The sequence below is a fragment of the Gambusia affinis genome, linkage group LG11, assembly GCF_019740435.1.
Source record: "Gambusia affinis linkage group LG11, SWU_Gaff_1.0, whole genome shotgun sequence".
Taxonomy (NCBI): domain Eukaryota; kingdom Metazoa; phylum Chordata; class Actinopteri; order Cyprinodontiformes; family Poeciliidae; genus Gambusia; species Gambusia affinis.
Window position 1 is genome coordinate 20,749,884 of NC_057878.1, and position 25,975 is coordinate 20,775,858.

At 36.3% G+C, this 25,975-nt stretch overlaps 4 protein-coding genes across 5 annotated transcripts in view; 1 reads left to right on the plus strand and 3 right to left on the minus strand.

Moving 5' to 3' along the window:
- abca12 (ATP-binding cassette, sub-family A (ABC1), member 12) overlaps positions 1-5,020 on the minus strand; it is a 66,717-nt gene extending 61,697 nt beyond the window's left edge. The window contains exons 1-3 of the mRNA XM_044131716.1: positions 3,124-5,020; positions 2,880-2,973; positions 635-773 (exon numbers count right to left, since the gene is read on the minus strand). Of these exons, the coding sequence (XP_043987651.1) occupies positions 635-773; positions 2,880-2,973; positions 3,124-3,189 (299 nt within the window). The 5' untranslated portion in view covers positions 3,190-5,020. The remainder of the gene's footprint in view (positions 1-634; positions 774-2,879; positions 2,974-3,123) is intronic.
- Positions 5,021-7,668: 2,648 nt separating this feature from the next.
- On the minus strand, positions 7,669-13,651 carry pofut2 (protein O-fucosyltransferase 2). Its single transcript, XM_044132314.1, has 9 exons — positions 13,395-13,651; positions 12,587-12,840; positions 12,342-12,486; positions 12,036-12,146; positions 11,399-11,465; positions 11,058-11,183; positions 9,810-9,990; positions 9,420-9,543; positions 7,669-8,476 (listed from the first exon to the last, which is right to left on the minus strand). Exons 1-9 carry the CDS (start codon positions 13,565-13,567, stop codon positions 8,323-8,325), a joined length of 1,335 nt encoding a protein of 444 aa, XP_043988249.1. The 5' UTR covers positions 13,568-13,651; the 3' UTR covers positions 7,669-8,322.
- A 654-nt stretch (positions 13,652-14,305) lies between these two features.
- LOC122840171 (tubulin alpha chain-like) lies at positions 14,306-19,571 on the minus strand. Its single transcript, XM_044132396.1, has 4 exons — positions 19,467-19,571; positions 15,985-16,204; positions 15,667-15,815; positions 14,306-15,515 (listed from the first exon to the last, which is right to left on the minus strand). The coding sequence occupies exons 1-4, from the start codon at positions 19,467-19,469 to the stop codon at positions 14,541-14,543; spliced, it is 1,347 nt and encodes a 448-aa protein (XP_043988331.1). The 5' UTR covers positions 19,470-19,571; the 3' UTR covers positions 14,306-14,540.
- A 1,975-nt stretch (positions 19,572-21,546) lies between these two features.
- On the plus strand, positions 21,547-25,841 carry LOC122840341 (tubulin alpha chain-like). Of its 2 annotated transcripts, none has more exons than XM_044132654.1 (4): positions 21,547-21,563; positions 22,902-23,121; positions 23,511-23,659; positions 23,751-25,830. In XM_044132654.1, exons 3-4 carry the CDS (start codon positions 23,558-23,560, stop codon positions 24,723-24,725), a joined length of 1,077 nt encoding a protein of 358 aa, XP_043988589.1. In that variant the 5' UTR covers positions 21,547-21,563; positions 22,902-23,121; positions 23,511-23,557; the 3' UTR covers positions 24,726-25,830. The 2 variants fall into 2 exon arrangements, with proteins under 2 accessions (XP_043988589.1, XP_043988587.1); XM_044132652.1 differs by lacking the exon at positions 21,547-21,563 and adding an exon at positions 22,627-22,770 and having other exon boundaries at positions 23,751-25,841.
- The last annotated feature ends 134 nt before the right edge of the window (positions 25,842-25,975 follow it).

Genomic DNA, 25,975 nt, shown 5'->3' on the forward strand with positions numbered 1-25,975 from the left:
GTGTCCCAAGCTGGGTAATCAATGAGCCATAAAACAAGAGCTGGTATACTAGTCTGTGTTGTGCATAATATTTGTTATTCAAATTGTAAACTGTACTTTTTTTTCTAGTTTTCCCGTTGAATTATATACCTAAATCTCAAAAAAATATGACAATGATCAATAATTATTTCATATTTATTGTCTTGTTTGCTGTTGTTCTGTTTATTTTTGATTATTATGGATCATGTTTGTGTCTGAATAAAAAGGATTGATTGATAAAGATAAACAGCATTTTTTGTTTGCTTATAGAACAGTCTTTAAGGGAAAACTAAGGTCAGGCGTTTTATATAGCTAGACACAAATGTAATGCAGACAATCTGAACGACAACACAAACTAGTTTTTCTACCAGCTATTCTCATTCCAACAAATGGCATGCAACTTGATTTTTCTGCTTCATCAATTAAATAAAAATGAATCTTTATGTAAAAAAAAAAACAACTAAAAGAAATAAAACAGAAAAAAGAACAGAAGCAATAAGTAAAGAACTGTAGCCAGTGAAAAAGGATCAGAGCTAGTTTCTTCTATGAAAGTTGAGTTTGCGATAAGCACACAAAGCGCATTTGTAAAGATAAAATAATGTAACAGACAGATTACCTTCGATTTCTTGATGACTTTGACGAAGTTGAGTGCTCCAGGCGGGATGTGTTGTGACATCTGCTGTCTGTGTTGCAAAGAAGGGTCTGCAGGAAAGGGAAAAAGCCTGTGCTTGGTAGGTTCCTTGGTCCAACATAACCTAGAAGAGAGTTAGAAAAATGCTATAGTTGGATGTAGATGTTTATAAGCAAAACTTTTAATGAGTATATTAGTAACAAACTCTAGAAGTTATTTATTTCTCATGTTTCATTTTGAAAGAACATTTCATGAGAAACAATGTTATGGATAAAAAGTTTTAGTCTATTGAGTCAGTGCTATATCACTTTTATCCCCCTGACTGCAAAACCAACACCACCTTTTGTCAAGAAAACAATCTCAGCTTTGGTACAATGGAAAACAAAATGACGTGTGAAGACTGTGAAGATCAAGTTACTGTCAACCAGCCATCACCACCAAATTCATGGAACAATGCTTTCCTGGTATTCATTCTAGGTAGCTCATAGTGTTTTCTCAGTGACAGTCACAGTGATTGTGTGAGACATTGTCAAACCCAGAGAAAAGTGACTTCTGAAAAACTTGAATTCCATGAAATGTCACAGCTTGTATCTGCTTTTATCTGCCCAGTTTTACTGAGTAAATAAAGTGTTGACACAAGGAGGAGTTAATTGAAGAAAATGAAAAACTCATGGAAGCCACATAAGAACAAACACTATGCATTCATAAATAGATTTGAAAGCAATCTTTGTATTTGTTATTTTACAATGTAGATAGAACTAAACAAATCACAAATCACATAACCTTTAAACAAAAGAAAAAAACGGAAAGCATCAAAAAGCCGTTAGGTTCCTGGATTTTTCTTCATCTCACTCCTCCACGCCTCCTTTTCAACACATCCCACATGTAACTTTCATTTTAGCTTTTCCTGTGACGTTCCTGACCATGGATGTAAACACACTCATATATATATATACATATATATATATGTATATATATATATATATATATATATACATATATATATATATATATGTATATATATATATATATATATACATATATATATATATATATGTATATATATATATATATGTCCAAAAGTTGATGTCTTTTTTTTTTTTCCCCTCCAGGGGGTCTTTTGTGGGCTCTAGTGTCCCTTATATGACAGTAGGCTGACAGAAAAGGGGGAAGTAGAGGGGGGAAGACATGCGGCAAATGTTGCCGGGTCCGGGAATCGAATCCATGACGGCCGCGTCGAGGACTCAAGGCCTCCAAATGTAGGTCGCACTATCCCCTACGCCACCACAGCACGCCCCTTTTTTTCTGTTTTTGTATACAAACCCACAGAGATGATCAAGTTCCAAGTGTGTGTTGTTATTAAATATAATCTTTTTACACCAGGTTGAACAAGCAAAAGGAAGTTGGTCAGCTGTTTATGTGAAAGCATGTACTCTATCCCTGGTGTTATTTTGCAATACATTTACAATCCAGATCATGAACACTGGCAGTATGCAGTTTGCTTCATTACCCCCATCTATCTATAATGTGTGGGGTTTTTAAGATGGAACCATTCCAGTACCTGGTAACCAAAATACTCGATAATTTTTCTCCCTCAACATAAAAAATATTTGACTATGAACACTCAGAGGAATGTGTGTGCCACTCCTTTCTTTAGTATAGATACCCAAAGGATTTAAATAAATAAAAACATACAAATGGCAAGTCAACAGTTGTGTAGCAAGCTTTATTCTTAAGAGGAGTTGGTGACTGACATTTGTTTGCTCTGATTAAGAAACTTGAAAGTCTTGAAACATCAAGCTATTGACCTTTAAGATGTCAATCCAGAGTCCCACACTGAATAGCAGCTCAGGAAGTCATATGCATTTTAAATCTGGTTTCTCAGCTTTAAGTAAGTCCTTCATAAAGACTTTCCAGGATTTAAGATAAATTTCCACTAATCCTGTGTTTTATTTTAAATATTTTTGATTAGACATGTTCAGCAACACTTGAAAAGCTATTAGAGATATAAGATACGTAAGATACATTTATTTATACTTTTTTGGGGGTGAAGGATGGAAATGTGTTATCTACCTTAAAGAATGGCTAGAAACAGAATAAAACATTGATTCACTCCTCTGCCTTTAGAATTTGCACATGATCTCAATTTAATGACATTTGCTTTTCCAATACCTTCATTTGATTTGCTTGGGCCTCTGAAATGCTTTATTTTTTCCAGTTTTATACTCACATGTGTTTTTTACAATCGGAGGGAAATGGTCCCGAGTCACAGCGATGAGGATGAAGATGATCAAAGGCCAGGCAATCAGAGTCATGGACCACAACTAGGATGACATCGCAGGCATCAGTAATGGCAATCAATTATATCTACGTTCATTTCCAGAACACAAAGTTACATGAGACCTACTCTATTTTTTTTTTTATTAATGTGAATATCTAAGTGAAAGCCTCCACTACATTGGAAAGTCACCCACCGGCTGTCTGATGATGCCCAGTCCATTCTTCCAGAGAAGAAGTTTCAGCTGTCTGAAGAACGCCATGGGACCAGAGAGGCTAAAAAAATCAATAAAAGATAAATATACATTGATTCAGTGACATTTTCATTGTTACTTTTAGGCTAAAATAAATGGAAGTTTATAGAAAGCAGTAGCAATACTGTTTCTTGGTACAGTATGTTCTGTTTTCAGCTACAACATATTTATACTGAAGAACCACGATGGACACATTTTTTCAGGACTGAAATTCAAAGCATATATTCACAATTAGCTATTTAAATGGTTTTCAAACTCTGGTACCAGTACCTTGGTACTTAACTGTGTACCGCTTAACTGCTAGTTAAAGGTAAATACAAATAAGTTATTATGGTAATGTATTTCCATTTGTTTACTGAAGAGTAATATTACTTGATTAACAAACTGAAGGAGGCCATATTGAAGGAACAAGTGCTGGAGGAGAATAATACTGTTTTTATTTACATCTGAAGTTGGAACTTGGATCTGAGGAAAAACATTAAATCCAAGTTATTGTGTTTCAAGCTCAAGCTCAGAAACAATTTGCCAATGCTCATTGACCACAATTTAATAACTATGTAATTGTCCATAAAATTAGATTAGGTTTTATAGTATTGTGTGAAACAAAGATTTGATTAGATATAAAACATCAGAAATGCAAATAAACAGCAGCAGGTTTTATGGATTTTAAGAACTCCTATTTCAGTTTCTGAGTAAAAGTTTAATTTCATAATTAAACAAACCATCTCATAAGTAAATGTTCAGAAAATGTCATGTGAATTTGTTCTAAGAGTCAAACCTTGCCAAACAGCTTTCCCTGTCATGATGTAATGTCTCTCCGACATTTATTTTAGGAGAAAAAAAATTAAAATTCTCTGGACCTCTCCATAACCTGTTTTTCTCCATTCGGTAATAATCCATGGAACGTTTGCTAAAGTTTTTTTTTTTTTTTTTTTTGTTTTTTTTTCTTTAACAATTCCATTTAGACTTCCAGTTAATCTGAACCTAAACCTTTAGGGATTGCTCTAAAGGTACGTTGATTCATTTTCAACACAAGTACCAAAGTAATTTTAAAGTAGTAAAACATAATTAAGAAACAAATAAATGAAAGTTAATTATTCTTGTTTTCTTCTTTTTTAAATCAGCATTTAGAATTGATCCATGTGCTAAACATTCATAAGCTATTGCTTAATAATCCAACTTATTATAAAAAATAGTTTTGACCTACCTGAGCACTGTTGTCCTTGTAAATTAGTTAAATTGTTTGCTATCTGTGTGAAGTCCACGGGATCATTAATAAAGACATCTTGCCGCAGGAGATAACCCCCTAGCAAGATGTCCTTTCCATCAGTCGTTAACTAAAGTAAACTGAGAAAATTCCCCTCAAAACAGGTACAATCTAAAGCTCAGAACCCAAAACGTTCCCTCTGTGCTTGAAGCCGTGACAATCCTCACTTCATTAAACGCTCTTAGTTGTCCTGAGAATGACAAGCACCTCCTTTGTGCCAGTAGATCTGTAGAAGGGTGTGTACTCTTGCTGTGTTCTAAACAATGAAAAGAAAAAAACCTGCATTACTTCCTCAAACAAATAGACATACTTAGAAAGACAGAACAAGTACAGGAGCTTTTAAGAACTTACTTAAATTAGAATCAAGGGATTTTATATTGCAGATTTATAGAACCCTTTATAACATGTATATAAGCAATAATAAGTAAAATAATATAATCTAAAATCAAGTGCCTATGGGTAAAACAGACTCATGGGAAAGGAGATGTGTAACGTGTAATTTAGATTACAGAAGAGGAGTTATAAGGCAAGCATGCTATTACTCTACATTGTAAAAAGTGGCACAAAAGCATCAAGTTACGTCCCATTATTTTGTAGGCTGTTGTTGAGACACTAAATTCTCCAGAGGAATTAGTCAGACATTATCACAGGAAGAATCCACTGGGACAAATCAATTCTCCTTAATAGCTAAGAAACAAGATACACAAACACTAAATCACTGTAAGGTAACTGACAAAAAGAAGAAAGTATTTAGAAATGGAGTAGCCAACTATATAAAGAAAAAAGGCAGAATTTCAGAAAAAGGAAAAACAAAATGGAAAGCACGTAATTTAAGTTGAACCACGTTTCCTTAAACAGAAGTTGTATAACAATGTGACGCTGCTCTGAAGTTTTATCTAATGCTGGTAAAAGAGCAGCTGTCAAACAAGCTGAGCAAAAAAGACATTCTTTTCATTTCAGCTCTTCTGCAACAACAAGAGCAACTGGAAGCTTCAGGGTAGGGCCTTGTGGAGTTACAGAGGTCATATGACACCTTTGCTTTGCAAAACATCAAAAAGTCATCCGTCACTAAGGTAGATAGACCGGTTTTTTTATGCTGATATCATTATGTGAGGGTTAAAAGGTGCCACAAATACAGTGAAGCAAGATGTAATTCTACTCAACATTATTATTTTGAACAAGAATTAACTTAACAGCGAACAGATTTTGAAGAATTAAGATGGTATGTCAAAGTAAATAAATAAATACACTCATATTAAATAAATTAGAATATTATTAAGAGGCACATTTTTCTAAACTTAATTCACTAAGCCTTTATTTCTGTTCACTATGTCGAGCATCCAGTTACACCTAATGAAAATGGGATATTTTAGATTAGAATATTACATCATACACATAACAAAATCTGTTTTAATACAGAAATGTGGGCTTTATGAAATGTATGTTTCATATCTGCATGTAGGTTGTCATTTTCAAATAGTATCTTTAACCAGTTAACCAAGCCTCACCAGAATGAATATTCAATAGTTTGTAGATGCTTATTTAATTTGCCATCACAACTTGGAACCTGTTCATAATGCCAATAATATCACTTCTTGCTTAAATAATCTGGGAATTGATACCTCAGAGAATCTGTGGGATTTCATCAAGAGAAAGATATCTTTAACTATAACAACGTTAGCCTGGCCACTGCCTTCCTATGCAATTCCACTCAAAAAGAATTCTCACTTGCAGCACATTCTGAGCTTTCTCCCCTTGACTTGGATTGTCTCCGGTAGATTTTCTTTACGAGGCTAATTAGCAAACAGAAGGAGAAGTTGTGAACAATTTCATTAATTTTCAGTGCTGCTTTTATGATTGTAGTCTGCCAGTAGTTTTAGAAATGGCAGCAGAGGACGTGAATGAAGTGGTTCAGTCTGTGTTGACCACGCTTCTCTCTTCGCGGTGGAGGACAGCTGTTTACACTGCAGACAATTTCCATTAAATTTCTTACGATCAAACTGGCACGTTACATTTGTCACGGGAGAAACGTTAGTAATTGGGTAAAATTTAAAACCTCAACACAGTCCATGCCTCCAGGAAGCAATCGTTTCTCAACAGCCAAGAGCCCAGACACTCTGTATGAAGCAAATACTGTAGGACCATGGGCTGGATTTAACCAGGCTGCCACAACGTAGTCTTGGAGCTATAGTGTGGGGTGGCAGCATCAAATACACATTATCATTTTGCAAGCTGTTGTTGAGAAGGTATATTTCTCCACTGGGATTAGTTACACTGGAAACTAGGAGAATCCACTGGGATAAGTAACTGAGACTTTTTTTCCTTCCCAACAATTCCCTTGTCTAGTAAATGATGACAGCTGTTTTAGAATAAGAGTCCACAATAATACAAAGACTAGGATAAGAGTTCAGAATAAAAAGCCAAATGGAAAATTTTTTTCAAGTTTCACATTTCCTTATACAAAGACACGTAACTATGAGTGTGTTTGCACTAAGCTTTTACTTTATGTCAAAGAGAGTTCCAGAAAGAGGAGCAGCCCGGTAGGCCGAAAGACAAAGACATTCTTTCCTTTTATCATTAGAGGTTACAGCAGCTTAGCTACATAAGCAAAAGAAAACTTCACTGTTGGGCCTTACAGGGTTATAGGTGACATGTGGCCATTGTTTTGTAAAAGGTTGAGACCTCGTCACCAAGGTAACTATAGTGTTTTCTTTCAGTCCTGCTAATACCATGTGGTGAAACATAAAGGTGAAGGTTTAGTTAAAACACCTTATGCAAGAGGGTCATTTTCCAAGACTCCTGATGAGGATTCAGCCTGACCTTTAAAATAGGGATATTACAAAAAAATCAATGTCTTTGAGGTTTATATTTTATTCCCTCATCAAAAATATACATGCTTTTATTTGGTTCGATTCTTTCATGCATGTCTAAGAAATCCTTGAATCTTTCATGGTAGCCATTCAGCTGTGGCTGGGCACTTGCTCTCACAAAGAACCGTCTATTTCTACAAAGCTCCTCTGGGAGCAGCAGTCTCAAGCCAAGCTTCTGCCTCACAGAGCACTCCTCCCCGGTCACAGTTGCTTCTGACTAGCAGTAGCAGCAATTAGCAATCACCTGGCAGAAGTGCACATCTGTCAAGCTCATCTTATGAACTACGTCTCAGTACTTTTGTGATAACGTCACATCATGTATATATCATGATAATGTCATGATTTATACAAGATTTTTTTCATTTAAAAAAAATTACAACTGAAGGTAACATGTCTAATTGATAGTGCTATAAAGTTTAACTATCTGCCTAGAAAAAAAGCATACCTAATCTTTAATCCTTTGATTTACATTGCTTTTTTAAGAATAAAAAAAAAATAAAAAAAATATTTCAGTTATGCATATACACTTTCTGTAAACAAATCTTTATTGAATGGTGGATCTTCACACTTAGCAAGCTTAGGTTCCTTCCTCTTGATGTGCTTTTGATTTTTTTGTACATAATTCTTAAAATTCTTCAGAATTTTTAAACAGTAAGAAACATTTTTGATAATATCAAATCTAACTCAAATACAGTCATACACTAGTGTCAGTCTCCACTTAACATTATTCACTCCACTTGTGAGTTAGAAATATAATGCATTAAATACAATACCCTTTCATGAATGATTCACAGACCATCGATGTAAATAAAAATATATACAAATTAAATTTCTGAAGTCTACACTGTTGAGCAGCAGAGCCTGAGCCTTTTAAGCATAAAGTTCAAACACAGTGGCCATCTAACACTGAAACCATGGAAAATTCCCAAACAGATCTTTTTTCAGAAATCTGTCAGTTGTAATACTGCTTTTGGCACTTGTGCTTCAGAAGAGGTGGAGGTAAAGTTAATACACAATTTTCCAGTGTGTGGGCTGTTCACATTGTTTCTCAGAGTCTCCACAGAATCGGTTGTACGTGGTTTTGGGATTGAACCCCAGGATTTCTCTTTCTTCATGAATCCGAAAAGAGAAGGTGGAAACTGATGTCCCAATGAAGAACCTGGAAACAAACAATTAAAGATATAAATTTAGCAAAACTGTGAAACAGCAAACAGAGGAACAAAAGACTATAAAGGTGTTTGAGAATGTCACTTGTCAGAAACAGCATGAGTCACCCTACCCTGACCAGCTTATCATGTTGGGTGATTTTTACTGATGTTCTGAAAATGTGACTGAAAGATCTCAGTACAGACTATGAGCTAACTATTTATATCCTGATACACTGGTCTAGTGTAACACAATGATTTAGAAACTTATCAAATGTCCTAAAACAATGCTCTCAAGTAACAAGGTAATTCAGTATCTTACCAGTCGCAACTCACCAACTGTACGTTTTAGTTTTACATGCAGTATTTATAAAATGTGTTTTAGCTTAAAGCCTGCCATTTGCAATGTGACCATAATGCTGATAATCAACAATTTAAATGTGCAATATACCTACAATTGTTAGTATACTACCAACACTACTTTAGCTATTAAATAAAAGAAAAAAACAAGTGAAAAGTAATGTGATCTCATTGACATAAAAAACATTCCAAACTATGACTGCATTTCACTTAGTTCTGTAATGGAGAGGAATTCAACTCTTATTAAACACCTGATCTGGCAATAATGTTTTCCAAGTTTTAGAATTGGTCAAACCTCAGTATTATTGCTAATACAAGTTAAAAAAAAATGCATAGTAATAATGTGAGGTCTAACACCTTGCCAATCACATTAAAAAAGGCTTCAAATGAACATGTAATTTGCTTATATCTTCTGGTAAAATGAAAGGTTGGCGGGTCTGTATATGTGTCTGAATATTTAAAAAGTGTTACACTGCCTCATTTCAAAGTTGTTTGAATTATCTAGGTTACTAGGAAGGAATTTGAAAGTGTCTACAGTTTTTTAAGCTCTAAAACAAACAAAATAAAAGTAAAGTACAACCTATCAAAGGAAATTACCTTGCATGAGCACATATCCACTGGTCAATAATAGCCACTCCTCCATCTCTGAGCAGCTCCAGATCCTCTTTGGATGGCTCAAACCGCACCATGTCTGGCAACAATCTCTTCAGCTCTCTCAGTTCTACATGAATAATAAGATCATTACCACTTTGCTTGTTCTGTTGTCTTTAGAATTTTTATGGGATGTATTTGCTTGTTGAATCAAACATGATCTAAAAGGCTAGTGGATAAAATTTTGCATGTAATCAGAAAAAACAAAACACAGTTAGTAGAAATACTATTTAGGAACACAGGTCCGAAAGCAATTGGTAATGCACAAATGAATGACACAAATACACGTTATTTTGATAGATTTATTTCTTTCAATATAAGCTGGTCTGCCATTACCTTCTCCATCTGCATCAGTTGCAACAAACACTGTCTGAAGCTTATATTTCTTCATCATACTGCGTATCTTTTTGGCTGCCCCTTTCAGGCTGGGCACATCATCTCTGTGACCCCAGATGAAGTCCTTTCTGCGAAGATGAACCCCAATATATGGACCTCCTATAGCAGAGCCAGGCTTGGACTGATAGGAATTTAAAGGAACAAGTTTAAATTGTTGAATTATGGCTAGTTCTGCTCTACATAAGTGTGTTTATGTAGAGCACAGTTAAGACAGTGTTAACTGTGTTAGCACAGTTAACACTGTTTAACAGTTATGTTAAACACAGTTACATGTTTAACATAACTGTGTTTGTCAATCTGTGTTTAACAGTTATGTAGAGTAACAATATAGACTTATGTTACATTAAGCTAGGTCTGCTAATAAAAAGGCACACCTTCGACATGATGCTGCCAATATTTTTCAAGAGTTTTGCACTATTTCTCTGGGTATTTCTTTTTCCTTCTACTTCACAATTCTACATTATTTTGTGTGGCTTTATCATAACAAAATACATACTGACATTTGTTGTGTATATGAAACAATATGAAAAACCATAATTCCTTTTAAAAGGCATTATATAATCAGGATATTTTTTAGCACAAGGATTGTGTTGAAATCTCAGTGCTGCGATTTGACACCCCCTCTAATGGCAGAATTTGTTGGTTCAATAAGCAATGAGATAACTAAACTAGGATGGGAAATATCTTATTGTTCATCATCAACTAGGAAAAGAAGTATTGATGATCTAAAATGATCTCCAACTGAGATCTCCAAATGTTCTTAAATGCTAAAAATTGTTAGCATGAATGGGACTTTACTGCTTCAACCATCATGAGAGCATCAGATGGAGTTTTATTGAGATTTTAAAATTTGATCAAATGGGATTATTGTAGATTGAAAGCTGTGAAAAAAATATACTCTAACAAAGATTTGTTTCTTTTAGTATTTTTTTAACTGGTTGAGATAAAATATATTTAGCTGGTTTCTGTTTGTATTGCTAATTGTCCATCCCATACAGTCATTACTTCTGTTTTCTTGTCAAACAGGGTAGTGGTTATTAAATAGTTCAGTACATTATATAATCCATCTACTTGAAAGAGACAAATATATTCCCCACAAGGTTGTGAATATGGTTATATGGCAAACATTTTATAACATAAAGTTTTCTAAGAAGCAGTTATGCTATAATGGGGTTCACAATGACTCACTTTCATGCGGGTCCAGTTTTCATTATATAGTGTACGGTCTGTGTCATCTGTGGAGTTCAGATATTTTGCTCTGAAATCATCCCCTATGAGTCGCAGGTGCTTGGCAAAAACCATGCTGCGCCGGGTCTAAATGAAGTGAAGGAAATATAAATATCTCTGCATCATCTAACAGAAAACATCCTTTAGCATGCAAATAAAGGTTACATGTTCTTTCTCAGAGAGAGAACAACAATACCTCAGGATAGGTCAACATTAACCTAAATTGTTATTAAGGAAAAAAAGAAACAAAAAATCTACCTTTTGAAGACCAAAATGTCTAATACAGAGGTAGTGCTACTTGCATTCCAATAGTCTTTTCCAGCATAGTGATCATGTAGGAGAGTCTCTGCTCTGTCAAGCATGACTGAGCTAAAAAAAACAAAAAAACGTCACAACAATCTGAGTTGCAGTAAAGTCAAAGAGAACAAAGAGAGACACACCACACTAAAACAACAAAGAATTCAGATCATTCTTCCCTGGACACAAACAAAGGATAGGGATAGGTTACTTTTCAAGGAATTTTGCATCTAATCGTTCTCAGTATTTGATAGAGTACATGTGATAAATAAAAAAAGAAAAAAAACAACAACAAAAAAACTGTATTTAGCTGCTGATTACTGATATGTCAGTCAAGGAAAACTGGAGGATTCTGATTTCTGGAAAACTGACTGGAGTGAAAACATGACATAGTTTCAACAATTTAACTGTAAATGTAACGCAGAAGTATTTCAAGTTAAACAAAACTGATTCACCCATGCTTTATAAGTAATAATTAGCAATGTATTTGGGCATTATGATTTCTATCATTATATCCAATATACTTCAATATTTACTTTTCTTTGGGTTTTATCATTTTTTTGGATTAAGATTGTATAATGGTATATGATATTTCAGAAAGTATTTATGTTTGCGGAATGTGAAATATATTTGCGGACTTACATTGCTGTGAAGTTTTTCTGAAGAACTGGGGCCATGATGGATGCATGGCCTTGAGCTGATAAACATGTCACATTTCGAGCCCTTGTTTCTTCGTAGCCCCAAAACCAGCCCCTGCAGAAACACAGAATAGTGCAGAAAAAGAGCTTGTTTCTACATGTCTGATTAAACATTTCATCAAAATAAATTAATTTACTTGACATTTATTCTTTATTACTTCTACTGTGGTCTCAAGCTGGTGTATATCACACAAATAACGTCTTGGTCATGGACTATAAAAATTTTACCTGTATTGTATTAATTTTTTACCTGTAGTAGCCCTGTTTATCCTTGGTGTACAGTAGCTTCTCAATGCATGCACGCTCATCCACTTTTTCCTCCCATTTTCCATCAGTCCATCCCTCAGCATAGTTTTGTAGCACAAGCACCTGGTCTATGAAAGGGCCTCCATTTTCTAAATTGAAAAAGGGAAAAAGTTCTGTTTGGCACACAGGAGTTGACATTTACATTAACAGTAGATTAAAATGTTTAAATGTGCAGAATGGTGTTCTCACCAGCAATAAATTCCTCATACTCAATAACAGGTATGTTGGCTTGCAGGCTGGTCAGGCTGAAGAACTCTCCCCATGGGATACGAATCTGGTGGATATCAGGACTTTGCCAGTGATAGAGTCGACCCCAAGGGGGGAGGACCAATACCCAGTCATCCCCTTCTTCCCTCAAAGTCTTGACCAGTGAGGCCATGCGGATGTATACATCTCTTCGCAAATTAAACCCTTCAGGTGGGTTTACATCATATAAAAGGTACCTGATATGTAAAGAATATATAGACAGATACATTTTAGTACTAACTTTACAATTATACCTATTGTAGATTAAGTCTAAATTTTGCTTATAGTGTTCTTACAAATCATAAGATTAGGTTTGATCGAATACTACACCCTTTGAATAATACAGGATGGACAAAAAAAACAAACAAAAAAAAGATGTCAACTGTTGCAGGCAATTTTACTAGTTTAGGGACGAATTAAGACTAGGTTTAGATTAAGGTCTATAAAGCCATACAGCACAATGATGTATGGTTAACCTATGTAGGCATACACGTTAAAAGGGTTTGTAAGTCTTATAGGTAGAAAGAGATAAAATTAACAACTTTTTAATGGAATCGTGTATCGCTCGATACACGAAGAAGAGGGCTCGAATACGCTCATGGATGCTTGATAGACACGAGATAAACACGCACTTAAAAGTCGAAGACTGTTGCCAAATAATGACGTACAAATCAAAGTAAACACCAACTAGTAAAGAAAAAGCGACAATCTTCAATTTAGCATTTCTGACAAGCTAGGACAATAAACTCACCGAAGATCCTTTGCTGCAGAGATTGACACTGAAGTCGTGCGGCTCGCACTGAACACATCTTCAGAATTTATTGTTTGTAATGCAAAAGCGAAGGAAATAGACAAAAAGAAAGGGCTAAACAAACGCGTTGATGCCACACATATAAGAGGAATATGCAGTGGGCTATACGCCATTTTTCCTCCCAGCCACGCATTTCCGGAAGCGGGGAAAGCGTCTGTAGTTGCCGAGCAACTACCAACAACTTCTTCTTCTTCTCTTCTATTATGGCAGATCGCAAGCAACTTTCAGATGAGTACCCCACCTACTGTACATTAGTGTGTAGTAACATTACTTACATACATTAAATTCTATTTTCTCTTTAATCTAAAATGAGCAATAATTTAAATTAAAGTTACCAATAGTTACCAATATTCAGTTGGTAACTGAATACCAACTGAATATTGGTATTCAGTTACCAATACTCATTTAAGCCCTCATTCATGTCATGTCCTTGTTATGTTTCTTAATCTCTCCTTTTCAGGCTGATATATGCAATTCATTAATGCTTGTTCAACATTTTCTTTCTCTCCACAATCTTCACATTTATAATTTTTCCTCCCAGTTACCGTAGACATAAATTGCAATTTAAATAGATATATTATAGCTTATTTTTAACTTGAGAATAATTAATAAATTAAGTTTAATAATGCTAGACGAAATGCCTAGCTAATGCTTAATGTAAGATATTAAGTAAATTTGTTCACAGATGCAAATACTTATTTAAATATGTCAAATTGTTATGCCACAAAACCTAAACTCAACTTGAATGTCTATGGCTAAAGACTTAAAGAGGGAAAGCCTTTGATTGTGATTGGGCTTTAAAGGCAAGCCATTAAAGACTATGAGTATGTAGTACAAACACAAACACATTATTTTCTTTGCCATTAGTATTTATTGAGCAACCACAAAGTCAAAAATAAAATTCATATGTTTTAATGTTCTGATATAAATAAAAATCCAGCCAAACCTTAAAAAACAGAACTTCACTGGGACAATAAAAAGAGGTCAAGATGCAGTTTAAAATAGTGATTAATACAAACCAAATATTTCAAACTATGCAAGAAGTGGGTTCCATTCTTTAATAAATAACATTATTTTGCTTTTTATTTAATATTCATCGTCTTCCTCCTCTTCTTCAAATGAGTCAATACCCACTTCTTCGTAATCCTTCTCCAAAGCAGCCATATCTTCTCTAGCCTCTGAGAACTCTCCCTCCTCCATTCCCTCTCCAACATACCAGTGGACAAAGGCTCTCTTGGCATACATGAGATCAAACTTGTGGTCGAGCCTGGCCCAGGCCTCAGCAATGGCGGTGGTATTGCTCAGCATGCACACAGCTCTTTGCACCTTAGCAAGGTCTCCTCCAGGAACCACAGTTGGAGGCTGGTAGTTGATCCCCACCTTGAAACCTGTGGGGCACCAGTCCACAAACTGGATGTTGCGTTTGGTCTTAATATTAGAAATGGCTACATTTACATCTTTGGGTACAACATCACCACGATAGAGCAGACAGCAGGCCATATATTTACCATGACGTGGGTCACACTTCACCATCTGATTTTCTGGCTCAAAACAAGTATTTGTGATCTCAGCCACAGATAGCTGCTCATGGCAGGCTTTCTCAGAAGATATAACTGGAGCATAGGTGGCCAGAGGGAAGTGGATACGAGGATAAGGCACCAAGTTGGTCTGGAACTCTGTCAGGTCAACATTCAGGGCTCCATCAAAGCGGAGAGATGCTGTGATTGAGGACACAATCTGGCTGATAAGGCGGTTCAGATTGGTATAGGTGGGATATTCAATATTAAGCTTCCTGCGGCAGATATCATAGATGGCCTCATTGTCCACCATGAAAGCACAGTCGGAGTGCTCCAGTGTGGTGTGGGTAGTCAAGATGGAGTTGTAAGGCTCCACTACTGCTGTAGAAACCTGGGGTGCCGGGTAGATTGCAAACTCAAGTTTGGACTTCTTGCCAAAGTCAACAGAGAGTCTTTCCATGAGCAGAGAGGTAAAACCAGAACCTGTTCCACCACCAAAAGAGTGGAATACCAAGAATCCCTGGAGACCACTGCACTGATCAGCCTGTAGATGCAGAAACATAAATACTAATCAAACCATTCTAAGAGCTTATTTTATTTGTTGCTGAGTCTGATTGGATACGATCATTGACAGACTAATTCTGTAATTTTCTCAGAGGTTAGGTCTAAATAAAAATATGATTCAAGTGCCTTACCAGTTTGTGGATGCTGTCCAGGACAGGATCAATAATCTCTTTGCCAATAATGTAGTGACCTCGAGCATAGTTGTTTGCAGCGTCCTCCTTTCCAGAGATCAGCTTTTCAGGATGGAAGAGTTGACGGTATTTTCCTGTTCTCACTTCATCTGATAATTTAGAAAAATAAACGTATGAGTGTTAGATCAATCTCATCAGTGAAAAATAGCTAAATTTTCATACATTTCATACATTCAATTTGACATTTATGTATCTCAAGAAAAGAAGTAAACAATTGCCAAAAATGTACTTTCTATATGGAAAAAAAAAAATACTGACCAATGACAGTGGGCTCCAGATCAACAAAAATTGCCCTTGGGACATATTTCCCAGCACATGTCTCACTAAAGAAAGTGGTGAAGGAGTCATCAGGACCTGTGGGGGAACTGCTTGCCATCTGGCCATCTGGCTGGATACCATGCTCCAGACAGTAGAGCTCCCAGCAGGTGTTCCCCATCTGCACACCCGCCTGGCCCACATGGACAGAGATGCATTCACGCTGCAACAGAATAAAGACATTATGAGCAACTTCAAAAGGCTTGAAATAGTGTTATTATGTATTTCAGCCACTAGGTGGGAGCAAAACCAAGATGATCATCATGGTTGAAGATGTCCCTAGATTTCATGTACAGTAGATGCTACAAGTGGGTGTGAACTCGTGCCTGTTTCTTGGCAGATACAGCGGCTGAGCTCACACCACATATTAGCAGTTGCTAATGGACACTTGTCATGTGGCAGGCCTGGAAACATTCAAATTATTTAAACCAATTTGCCACTCGTTACCTATTTAATGTCCATAATGAAAAAAGGAACATATTTATGATGAGCCTTGTATGGGTACAGGAAGTCTGACCATATTCTCTGTTCTTGACAATTGTAGGTGGTGTTACTAACCAAAGAAGCACCTTTTAGCATTCTTATTTGGCTCTAGATTTCAATATTGTGCCATAAATTACAAACAATTCAAAGTAAACTACCCAGAACTCTGGACTCTGTCACATTCAACTGACAGCTGTTCTACCTTTTTTCAGGACTATGCTGCTATTTTTTACATGTTGCCCAACCTTTCCTTCCTACTGACCAGATAGTGGATGACAGTTGACAGTCAGTGTGGGTAGTGGTCATCCTGCAAGCTTAGTGTAGTCACGCTTCATGTCTCTTCAATATAATTTAGCAATTTTACAATGTAGACTCATATTTTCTTAATTTCAACCATTTTTGGAAGTAAGTTGATTCTTTCTTGCTATACATGAAAAGAAAATTACAATACCTGAGGTATCTATAACTCAAAATATTTTTGCATGAGTGTGAAATTGCAAGTAAACAGATGCATTGTTTTCAAATAGATATAGTTTCACATAAAACAATATTCTAAGCTTTGGAGCATCATGTAATACATCATCATTGAATAAAAAGAACATTTGACCCTGCAAGAGCAAAATCAGTCCCTAGATGTACAAATGACTTTGAGGGGTAATTGTATGTTTATCATTTTCATTTTGAAAACCACACATATTTTACCTTCTACTTCACAGTTCTGAAGTACTGGTGGTGAGACATATAAAATCTGAAGGAATCATGTTGCAGTTTGTTTGTGGTTGTTATGTTAAACTAAACTAAAAGTTCAAGATGAACAGATACTTTATCCTTTTCTCCTGCATGACTTGGCAGAGGTTTCAGCTTAGCAGAGTTATTTTTGTTAACTCCTACTAACCTGACACATAGCTGTAAACACAGACTGCCAGCCTTCGAAACATTGGTCATTGCCAAATAGAATTTTAAATCCTATTCACAAAAAGGGTTTCTCAAAACTATGAGGGTTTAAAATAAGAAAAACACCTCACCCCACAAGTATGAGTAAGTAATGCAGAGATAGATTAAAAAACAAAACTGTCTACTACTGTTAACCTTTTAAAGACAAGTAGACCTTTTGGAGGTGTGGCTGCAAAAGACACAATCCGGTTCTTTGAAGTCATGAGTAAGGTGCAGCAAAACCGACTTTGGAATCCGGTTCTTGAAAACAACAAGTTAGTTTTCAAAACCGTGCAACGCAACAGTCAATGTCTGGCAGAATCATATCCTTCATGTCACTGACCATGTCAGAACTGATATGTTCTTTCTGAACTGATAAGACTCTGGAGAGTATCTCTCTGTCTCTCCTCCCTTGTGTCTCTGACTTCATATTTGTCAGAGATACATTCTGAGAAAATAAGTATTGAGGCTGGAGGCATATTACTCTATACTTGCCCAACATAAAGCTTAGTTCAGGATTATGTTTCAGACTAAAATGCATATGTGGCACCAGAAAATAACCAAAACACCTTAAATCCTAAATTATTATGGTGAGAATTAAAGCACTGTTATGTCATTTTAATCATGTTGACCTGATTCTTGCTACATTTGAGACAAAATGTCTCAGTCAAAATATATTACAAATTTGAATAAAACTCAGTATAGCAACGACGAGTTAAACCAGACAGTTTAATTCCAATTGGTCCTCCACCTAACCTATGCTGCTGCAACTGGCTGCATCATCTGATTTCATCAGATGATGAAATGATGGAACAGTAGGATATGTCAACTGATATGGTTGGTAACCATGCTAGCTGCTATTTACAACAGAACCTGTACCTGTTGCCTCTATCAATAGGTTTTAAACTGATGGTAGTCATACTGGAGTTTAAGGTTGTGGTTGACAGTTTTCTCATTTGGAGTGCTGATTTCAGAGGACCTTGTTACTCCTGATGGTAACAGCTGCTAATTACACACAATTTCCAAAGTAAAGTTCCCTGTTTTGAATTTATTATGAAATCAGGCTGAATGGGTAATTTTTTTTAACATCATAATCAACAGTAATCAAATGGGAATTGGGTGAGAAACAGCTGGTTTTAACTGGTCAAAATGAGGATTGAATTTTTTCCATCCAACTCTACAGTTTTAACATTTATATTATCAAAAATTACTACACCAACAACAATGGAACTAAATGTTATGCATCTATTTTTTTTGTCAGGGCAAACATACAACTCCAGTGTACTCAGTAAACACTTATGTCATTTGTCTTTTACACCAATTCAGTCTCTAACAAGCTGTGTTTACATTACACAGTTCAAACAGAACACAGAGGGCAAAAATATGGAGAAAAAATCATTTAAAACAATAAAATAACTAAAGTTTATCTGCTAGATAGGCTAACTTAAACAGACATAAATACATTCTTCTACAATTGCAAAATGGTATTTATTTTAATTATTAAAGCTGCTAGAGAAACATATTCCAGTTAACCCAGAAGAAGCATTTCCTGTTCTACAAGGTTATTTGCATTGTCTTAGTTGCAATTGGTTTGTCACCTAACAAGTTCTCATCACCTATCTAACTACACTGCTTCTACAATGATACCTTGTTTTTAAAAATGTTGCTTCATAGAAACAAGCATATTTTATTTTGGTTCACTTAAAATAAATGCTTCTAAGTAGAGTTGGGAATGCAAATAGATATTTTTGTATATATTGGATGTTTTTCAATTACCTGGTAATGACAATATAGACAAGACATCAGCACCTGCTCTCACAGCCAGCTCAGCTTTTACTGACAGTCTCTATTTCTGACAGAGGAGTCCTGCTTCAGCAGGCCACACTAGGATGCACTTCAGGACTGTTGTATCAATTTAGCACGATTTATCCAAATTCTTAAAAGATATCATACAAACAAAACTCTGGAGTGAAAATTTCTCTGAACCATGCATACAGGATTATACTTACCATGGTTTTAAAAGAGTAACCAAAAAAAGGAGGACTTTTTCAGTCTGAGCTTTGCTTTCGTAGCGTCTCACAGCGGCCTTCGTGGTCCTGGGGAGTAAGTTTTTCAAGGTAGGTGAAGTCAAGAGCTGCCACAAACTGCTTAGATGCATGCCACACCTATCTGTCAAGTTGACGTGGAAGTGCATTTCCAGCACGCAGAGGTTGTTTTGAGGTCGGTTTTCTAAATATTTTAGTCCTCACCCAAACTCTTTCACTCATTCCTCGGGAAAAAATAAATAAATGAAAACCAAAATCAGATCTAACCTTGTATTTAAAAAAAAAAAAAAGCAACAACTGATATTTAATCGTATTTGCAGTGTGGCTTGTTAAACACTAGGGGTCGCAGTTGGAATAACCAGCAGCGCAAGGAGCCAGATATGCATGCACGGAGCATATTGAATAGGGCGCAGGGCAGGACTTACTCAAACTTTTTCAAACTGGCATTGAAAACAATTTTTTTTGTTTGAAATTGTGAACACTAGAGGTCGTAGTTTGTGTAAACAGAAGTTTGATGTGCAATCCACAGTCATAGTCAAACGTTTTGAGACGGAGAAAATAAACTGAACTTTCACAGATTTCACAGTCTTGTTGGAAGAAACATTTTAGCATCAAAATGTTCTCAATACAGATCAAAATCTAGGGAGTCTTGTGTTTCACAGATATGATGACTGTGACATGCTCTGTCATGCTGGAGAAAATATTGTTTATTATCAAAATGTTCTTGGATCACTGGGCATTTTAATCTCATTCTTTCTTTGGTCAATAATGCAGCATTTTCAGGCAGAGCTGTGAGTGAGCTGACTCCCTTTGAAAAGGAGCAACCTCACACAAATAGTCTCAATATTTTTCAATGCTGGCATAACACAGCCCTTATGTGAAGAATTCACTATTTCTTTTCTACACAGATTCCCAGACATCCCAAATATTTGAAAATGTGGTTTGAAGGAAGAAAATTACTTTATCACAAGTCTCTCCTGTCTAATCCAGTTACTTCCTGTTGAGCGCCAGACTGTCCTTTGATGCTACAAGAGGCCAGTGTCCAAAAGTTACTGACTTGTTGCTAAAGCAATTTATCCTTTGTCTTTTAAGTTCCTGATGATTTGATTAATAATTTATGTGGTTGTAATTTTACTAACAGGAGCATCGTTAATAACTTAACTATTAGAAAACAGTAGGGATATAAAATGTAAAATAAGCAGAAATGTTTTGCATAATCTCCCCCCCACCGGGGGTCTTTTTGTGGGCTCTAGTGTCCCTTAGTAGGCTGACAGGAAAGGCGAAAGGAGAGGGGGGAAGACATGCGGCAAATGTCTGCCGGGTCCGGGAATCAAACCCGCGACGGCCTCGTCGAGGACTCAAGGCCTCCAAACATGGGTCGCGCTATCCCTACGCCACCACAGCACGTCCCTTATGCATAATCTTAACAGCGATTCAGCATTTTATCAGCTTGATCCCTTTGTGTTGGTTATGCTTATGTTGCAGTGCATAGCATTAAATTTATGTTAAATTTACAATTATGTTATGTAAGTCTGGTCATTGCCACTTGTATTTTTTAGGGTGTTTTGACAACTGTCTACACATTTAGCAACCAAAATATCTTTCCCCAACAGGCTTAAAGAAACTTTTATAAAGAAACATTAAACAGCAAGAGTGAAAGAGTCAATCAAATCTTCTTCCTACATGACAAGTTAGGTAAAGAGGAATATCTAAACACCTGCAGAAATTTCTGGAACTTTCCTTTATTCTTGTGTTCACTGTAAGGAACAGAAATGAGGAACATTATCTAAGAGAACTTTGGCCAGTGTAAGAAGGAATTGGCTGGCAGTAGCTTCTGTTTACCTATGCAGAATGTCTTGTACATAACATTGTTAAGCAAACAGTGCATTCACTACTGCAACGAAAGCTTTACAGTCCATGAACTAAAAGGAGGCATGATTAGACAACTTCAAAGCTTCTATTTCCGATGGACTTTACACAGTGGAAGTCAATCAGAGATTTATGACTGAACCAACACCTCTAGGAGGCTAGTGTGGGGGATAAATATGGTCAACGGAAAAAGTAGGTTCTGTGTTTCTGTTTTTGTTTGTTTGTTTTTTTTACCATTTTGTGGGGTCTTTATTAGGGTGTTCTGTTAAAATGTATATCTTAATGACATTCAAATTACATTAAGGTGACATTGCCCCCTTATCTTTTTCACCAGAAGACTTCGAAACATTCAGCTATTTTTTCAGTGCTCATTCACAACGGCTTGAGCTTTTTATTAACCGGAGACACTTTCAGTGATTTGTCAGACACAAAGGCTCTTGCTGAGTCAACAGCCCCATGTAGTCTAAAGTAGCAGTAATGTGGATGCATCCTGATCTTGAAAGTAATTTGACTTGTTTTAAAAACCTGCCTTCAAGACCATGGTAGTTTACTAAGTTTAGCTTTTGGCCAAATAATAAACACAGGACATAAGGAATTTAAATTTATTATTATTTATTTGTATAGCACATTTCAGCAGCAAGGCATTATTTTTTAAATTAATCAAAGTAAAACTTTAGGTGTTCTTGGACCTCTTTATTTTATTTTGTTGAATTTGGTTTTGACAGAACATAAAAAGGTCATTATTGTCTTTTGTACGTTATACAACCTAGGGTCCCATGAGGCATTTCACATGTATTTTATTCCACTTTAGGAACCTTAAAAGTCAGAAAATGTTTGGAGAGGTTTCACACTTGAAGTACCACTTCAAACTATAATAAAGATTTAGGATACTTAAATATTAGTCATCTTGTTGATCAAATGCTTAGGTTCAGATTATTCAAGTTGCTCTTATTGGAAACTTAAAACATTAAAACGATAATGTTGAGGACCTATATTTCTGCTCTTTGACAAAGACCTTTTCTCCGTTCTGTTTGATTCCATATAATTCAATACAAAAACATAACTTCAAAGCCAACAGACTTTTTGTTTTCAGGATCCAACTTCCCAACCTCTGAATCTGTGGTTTTGCTTCCGCCTTCTGAAATTTGAGGTGCACACACACAGGAACAAAACACCACACATAATGAGCAGGGTGGTGACCTCCTTTAGCATTGTGTGTGTGTTTGTGAAATGGGCGATCTTATCCTGGTTTCACAAGTAAAGCTCTCTGATTTCATCTCAGGTTAAAACACTGTATATTATAGCTGTACGTGCTGTATATAAAAGCAGCGTACAACAGGCATTTCCAACACTATCCTTTTTCTGATACCTGAACGTCAGACGAGAGACAAAAAATATGGTAAGATGTGAGTTTGTTAGTTTGACATACAAAGTTTCTCTTTTATATTTAGGGTGATTTTTTGTAATTATGTCTAACTCTATAGAAACCAGTATGCTTCAGTAAAGTTACATTTATTGCTGTATTTGCAGCGTGAGTGCATCTCCATTCATGTGGGCCAAGCTGGGGCTCAGATTGGTAATGCATGCTGGGAGCTGTACTGTCTGGAACATGGAATCCAGCCAGATGGACAAATACCAAATGACAGGACCACTGGAGGGGATGATTCCTTCAATACCTTCTTTAGTGAGACAGGGGCAGGAAAACACGTTCCCAGGGCCATCTTTGTCGACCTTGAGCCCACTGTCATTGGTAAGTGAGAGATATTTTTTACATATTTGAAAGATATATATGGGTATTTGAGAATTTGAGAGTGTTTTGCATTTTTCTTATTTATTAGCACAGTTTAAATATGCACAAATAATTAATCACCCGGCTTAGATGTTGTAAGTTTCCTTGTGCCATCATTTAGTGTGATGCTAGAGTATTTTAATGTTAAGTTTTAATGTTAATTATACTTGTCAATATATATATATATATATATATATATATATATATATATATATATATATATATATATATATATATATATATATATATATATATATATATATATATATATATATATATATATATATATATATCTGTGTGTGTGTGTGTTTTTTGTCTATTTGTTTTGTTAATTTATTGCTAATTTACAGATGAGGTGCGCACAGGAACCTACCGTCAACTATTCCACCCTGAGCAGATGATTACAGGAAAAGAAGACGCTGCCAACAACTACGCCCGTGGTCACTACACCATTGGCAAAGAGATCATAGATCTTGTTTTGGACAGAACACGTAAACTGGTGAGTCTACGAGAGCTAAGGTCACAAGTTGGTAATGTGCTTGCATATTAGTATTTGGTTATTTTAACATATATGAATATGTGATTTTCAGGCTGATCAGTGCACTGGTCTGCAAGGTTTCCTCATCTTCCACTCATTTGGTGGTGGTACCGGCTCTGGTTTTACCTCTCTTCTAATGGAGAGGCTGTCTGTTGATTATGGGAAAAAGTCAAAGCTTGAGTTTGCCATCTATCCGGCACCCCAGGTTTCTACAGCAGTAGTAGAGCCTTACAACTCCATCTTGACTACCCACACCACACTGGAGCACTCCGACTGTGCTTTCATGGTGGACAATGAGGCCATCTATGATATCTGCCGCAGAAATCTTGACATTGAGAGACCAACCTACAGCAACCTGAACAGGCTTATTAGTCAGATTGTGTCTTCAATCACAGCATCCCTGCGTTTTGATGGAGCCCTGAATGTTGACCTGACAGAGTTCCAGACCAACTTGGTGCCTTATCCTCGTATCCACTTCCCTCTGGCCACCTACGCCCCAGTGATCTCTTCTGAGAAAGCCTACCATGAGCAGCTATCTGTGGCTGACATCACTAACACCTGCTTTGAGCCAGCTAGTCAGATGGTGAAATGTGACCCACGTCGTGGTAAATACATGGCTTGCTGTCTTCTGTATCGTGGTGATGTTGTACCCAAAGATGTCAACTCAGCCATTGCTGCCATCAAGACCAAACGTACCATCCAGTTTGTGGACTGGTGTCCCACAGGTTTCAAGGTGGGAATCAACTACCAGCCTCCAACTGTGGTTCCTGGAGGAGACCTTGCTAAGGTGCAAAGAGCTGTGTGCATGTTGAGCAACACCACCGCCATTGCTGAGGCCTGGGCCAGGCTTGACCACAAGTTTGATCTCATGTATGCCAAGAGAGCCTTTGTCCACTGGTATGTTGGAGAGGGAATGGAGGAGGGAGAGTTCTCAGAGGCCAGAGAAGATTTGGCCGCTTTGGAGAAGGATTACGAAGAAGTGGGTGCTGACAACGTAGATGACGATAATGATGAAGAGGAATACTAAGCAGACTTTGTGTAAAGCCTGCTTTTAGACAAAGTTATTAGGTGTCTTTCTGATTTTAAGAGCATTTACACAGCAAAATTGTTTGCAGCAAGTTGAAATTTAAAAAACAGAGACCCTATCCAACATTTGGAAATGTGGTTACATATTAGACCCAAGTTAATTCCATTATGCAGGTTCAAAATAGAACAACTGTGGATAATAAGTCAAACTACTTTTTTTTCATATTTTTTTTTCTTTTTGAGATCCAAATAAGATATATATGGGGCACCCAACTTTTTTGATGATACAACTTTTGTTCATCTACCTACAAAGTAGGCAATTTTTGGCTGAGGCCCTGCTTAACACACAAACAGCTTCGGCAAAATCCACACAAAAGCTCACAAAACTATGAAATAGATTTGTTCAAATCAAATCCCAATAATCGTACATTTGAAAGGCATGAACTGCACATTGAGGCACTTGGTAATAAAATAAATTTAATTTCACTTGTCCAAGCATTGTCTATTTTAGAAATGTACTGTTCATATTGTAATCGTTTGGTGTGGTGCTATCAAAAAGTTTCAGCCCTAAACAGAACACAGTTGTTTTTTTGTTTGAGCGTTTCTTTCAGCTTTTTTGTAAGGCTAGAAAACTTAGACCCAACCCTCCATTTTGTTCCCCTCCCCCCAAGTGTCCTCTCCCATAAGGAATGCAAGTTATGAAAGGACTCCTATGTCAGTTTCTACGTACCATTCAGCTGTGACTCAGAGTGAGAACCATGGAGAATAACTGATGTCCTCACTGACTGGGGTTGTTTGTACAGCTCATTCTCAGACAGCAGGCTGTAGCAACAATGGGATCCCAGTTCAGTTTTGCATGCATGTATGTATAACAGCTTTGTAATTCTATTAGGGCAGTTTTATTTTGTTTAGTCTTGAGTTATGCTGTACTTTACAGTTGCTTCGGTGTTTTAACTCTGTGTTGAATTGATCACAAATTATATACATGAAAACCAGTGTACCATTTCTTTTAATACAACATTTTAGCATTGCCATTATGTGTTCTCCACTTGTTCTATAATTAAAGCATATGTCTGCCATGTTCAGTACCAAGAATAAAAAAAATATTTTTATTCCATCCAATTCAACTTTGTGTGATTATTCAATAAATTATTCACTTCATGAATTTGGCCATGAAGGCAAGTGTGTAGAAACAACTGTAAAAGTTTATAATAGTCAAATTTATGCTTGTAAATGATTTAAGGTAACAAA

What these genes read in the sequence shown, in the direction of transcription:
- pofut2 (XM_044132314.1), bottom strand. Translation starts at nt 13,567, where the DNA reads ATGGCGTATAGCCCACTGCATATTCCTCTTATATGTGTGGCATCAACG. An exon ending in GTATGAGGAATTTATTGCTG is followed by an intron (nt 12,487 to 12,586) that starts GTGAGAACACCA and finishes TTTTCAATTTAG; the next exon opens with AAAATGGAGGCCCTTTCATA. An exon ending in AAAACTGGACCCGCATGAAA is followed by an intron (nt 9,991 to 11,057) that starts GTGAGTCATTGT and finishes AATTCCTATCAG; the next exon opens with TCCAAGCCTGGCTCTGCTAT.
- LOC122840341 (XM_044132652.1), top strand. An exon ending in CCTTGAGCCCACTGTCATTG is followed by an intron (nt 23,122 to 23,510) that starts GTAAGTGAGAGA and finishes GCTAATTTACAG; the next exon opens with ATGAGGTGCGCACAGGAACC. An exon ending in TGGACAGAACACGTAAACTG is followed by an intron (nt 23,660 to 23,750) that starts GTGAGTCTACGA and finishes TGTGATTTTCAG; the next exon opens with GCTGATCAGTGCACTGGTCT.
- LOC122840171 (XM_044132396.1), bottom strand. An exon ending in TCTGGAGCCCACTGTCATTG is followed by an intron (nt 15,816 to 15,984) that starts GTCAGTATTTTT and finishes CTAAATTATCAG; the next exon opens with ATGAAGTGAGAACAGGAAAA. An exon ending in TGGACAGCATCCACAAACTG is followed by an intron (nt 15,516 to 15,666) that starts GTAAGGCACTTG and finishes CTGCATCTACAG; the next exon opens with GCTGATCAGTGCAGTGGTCT.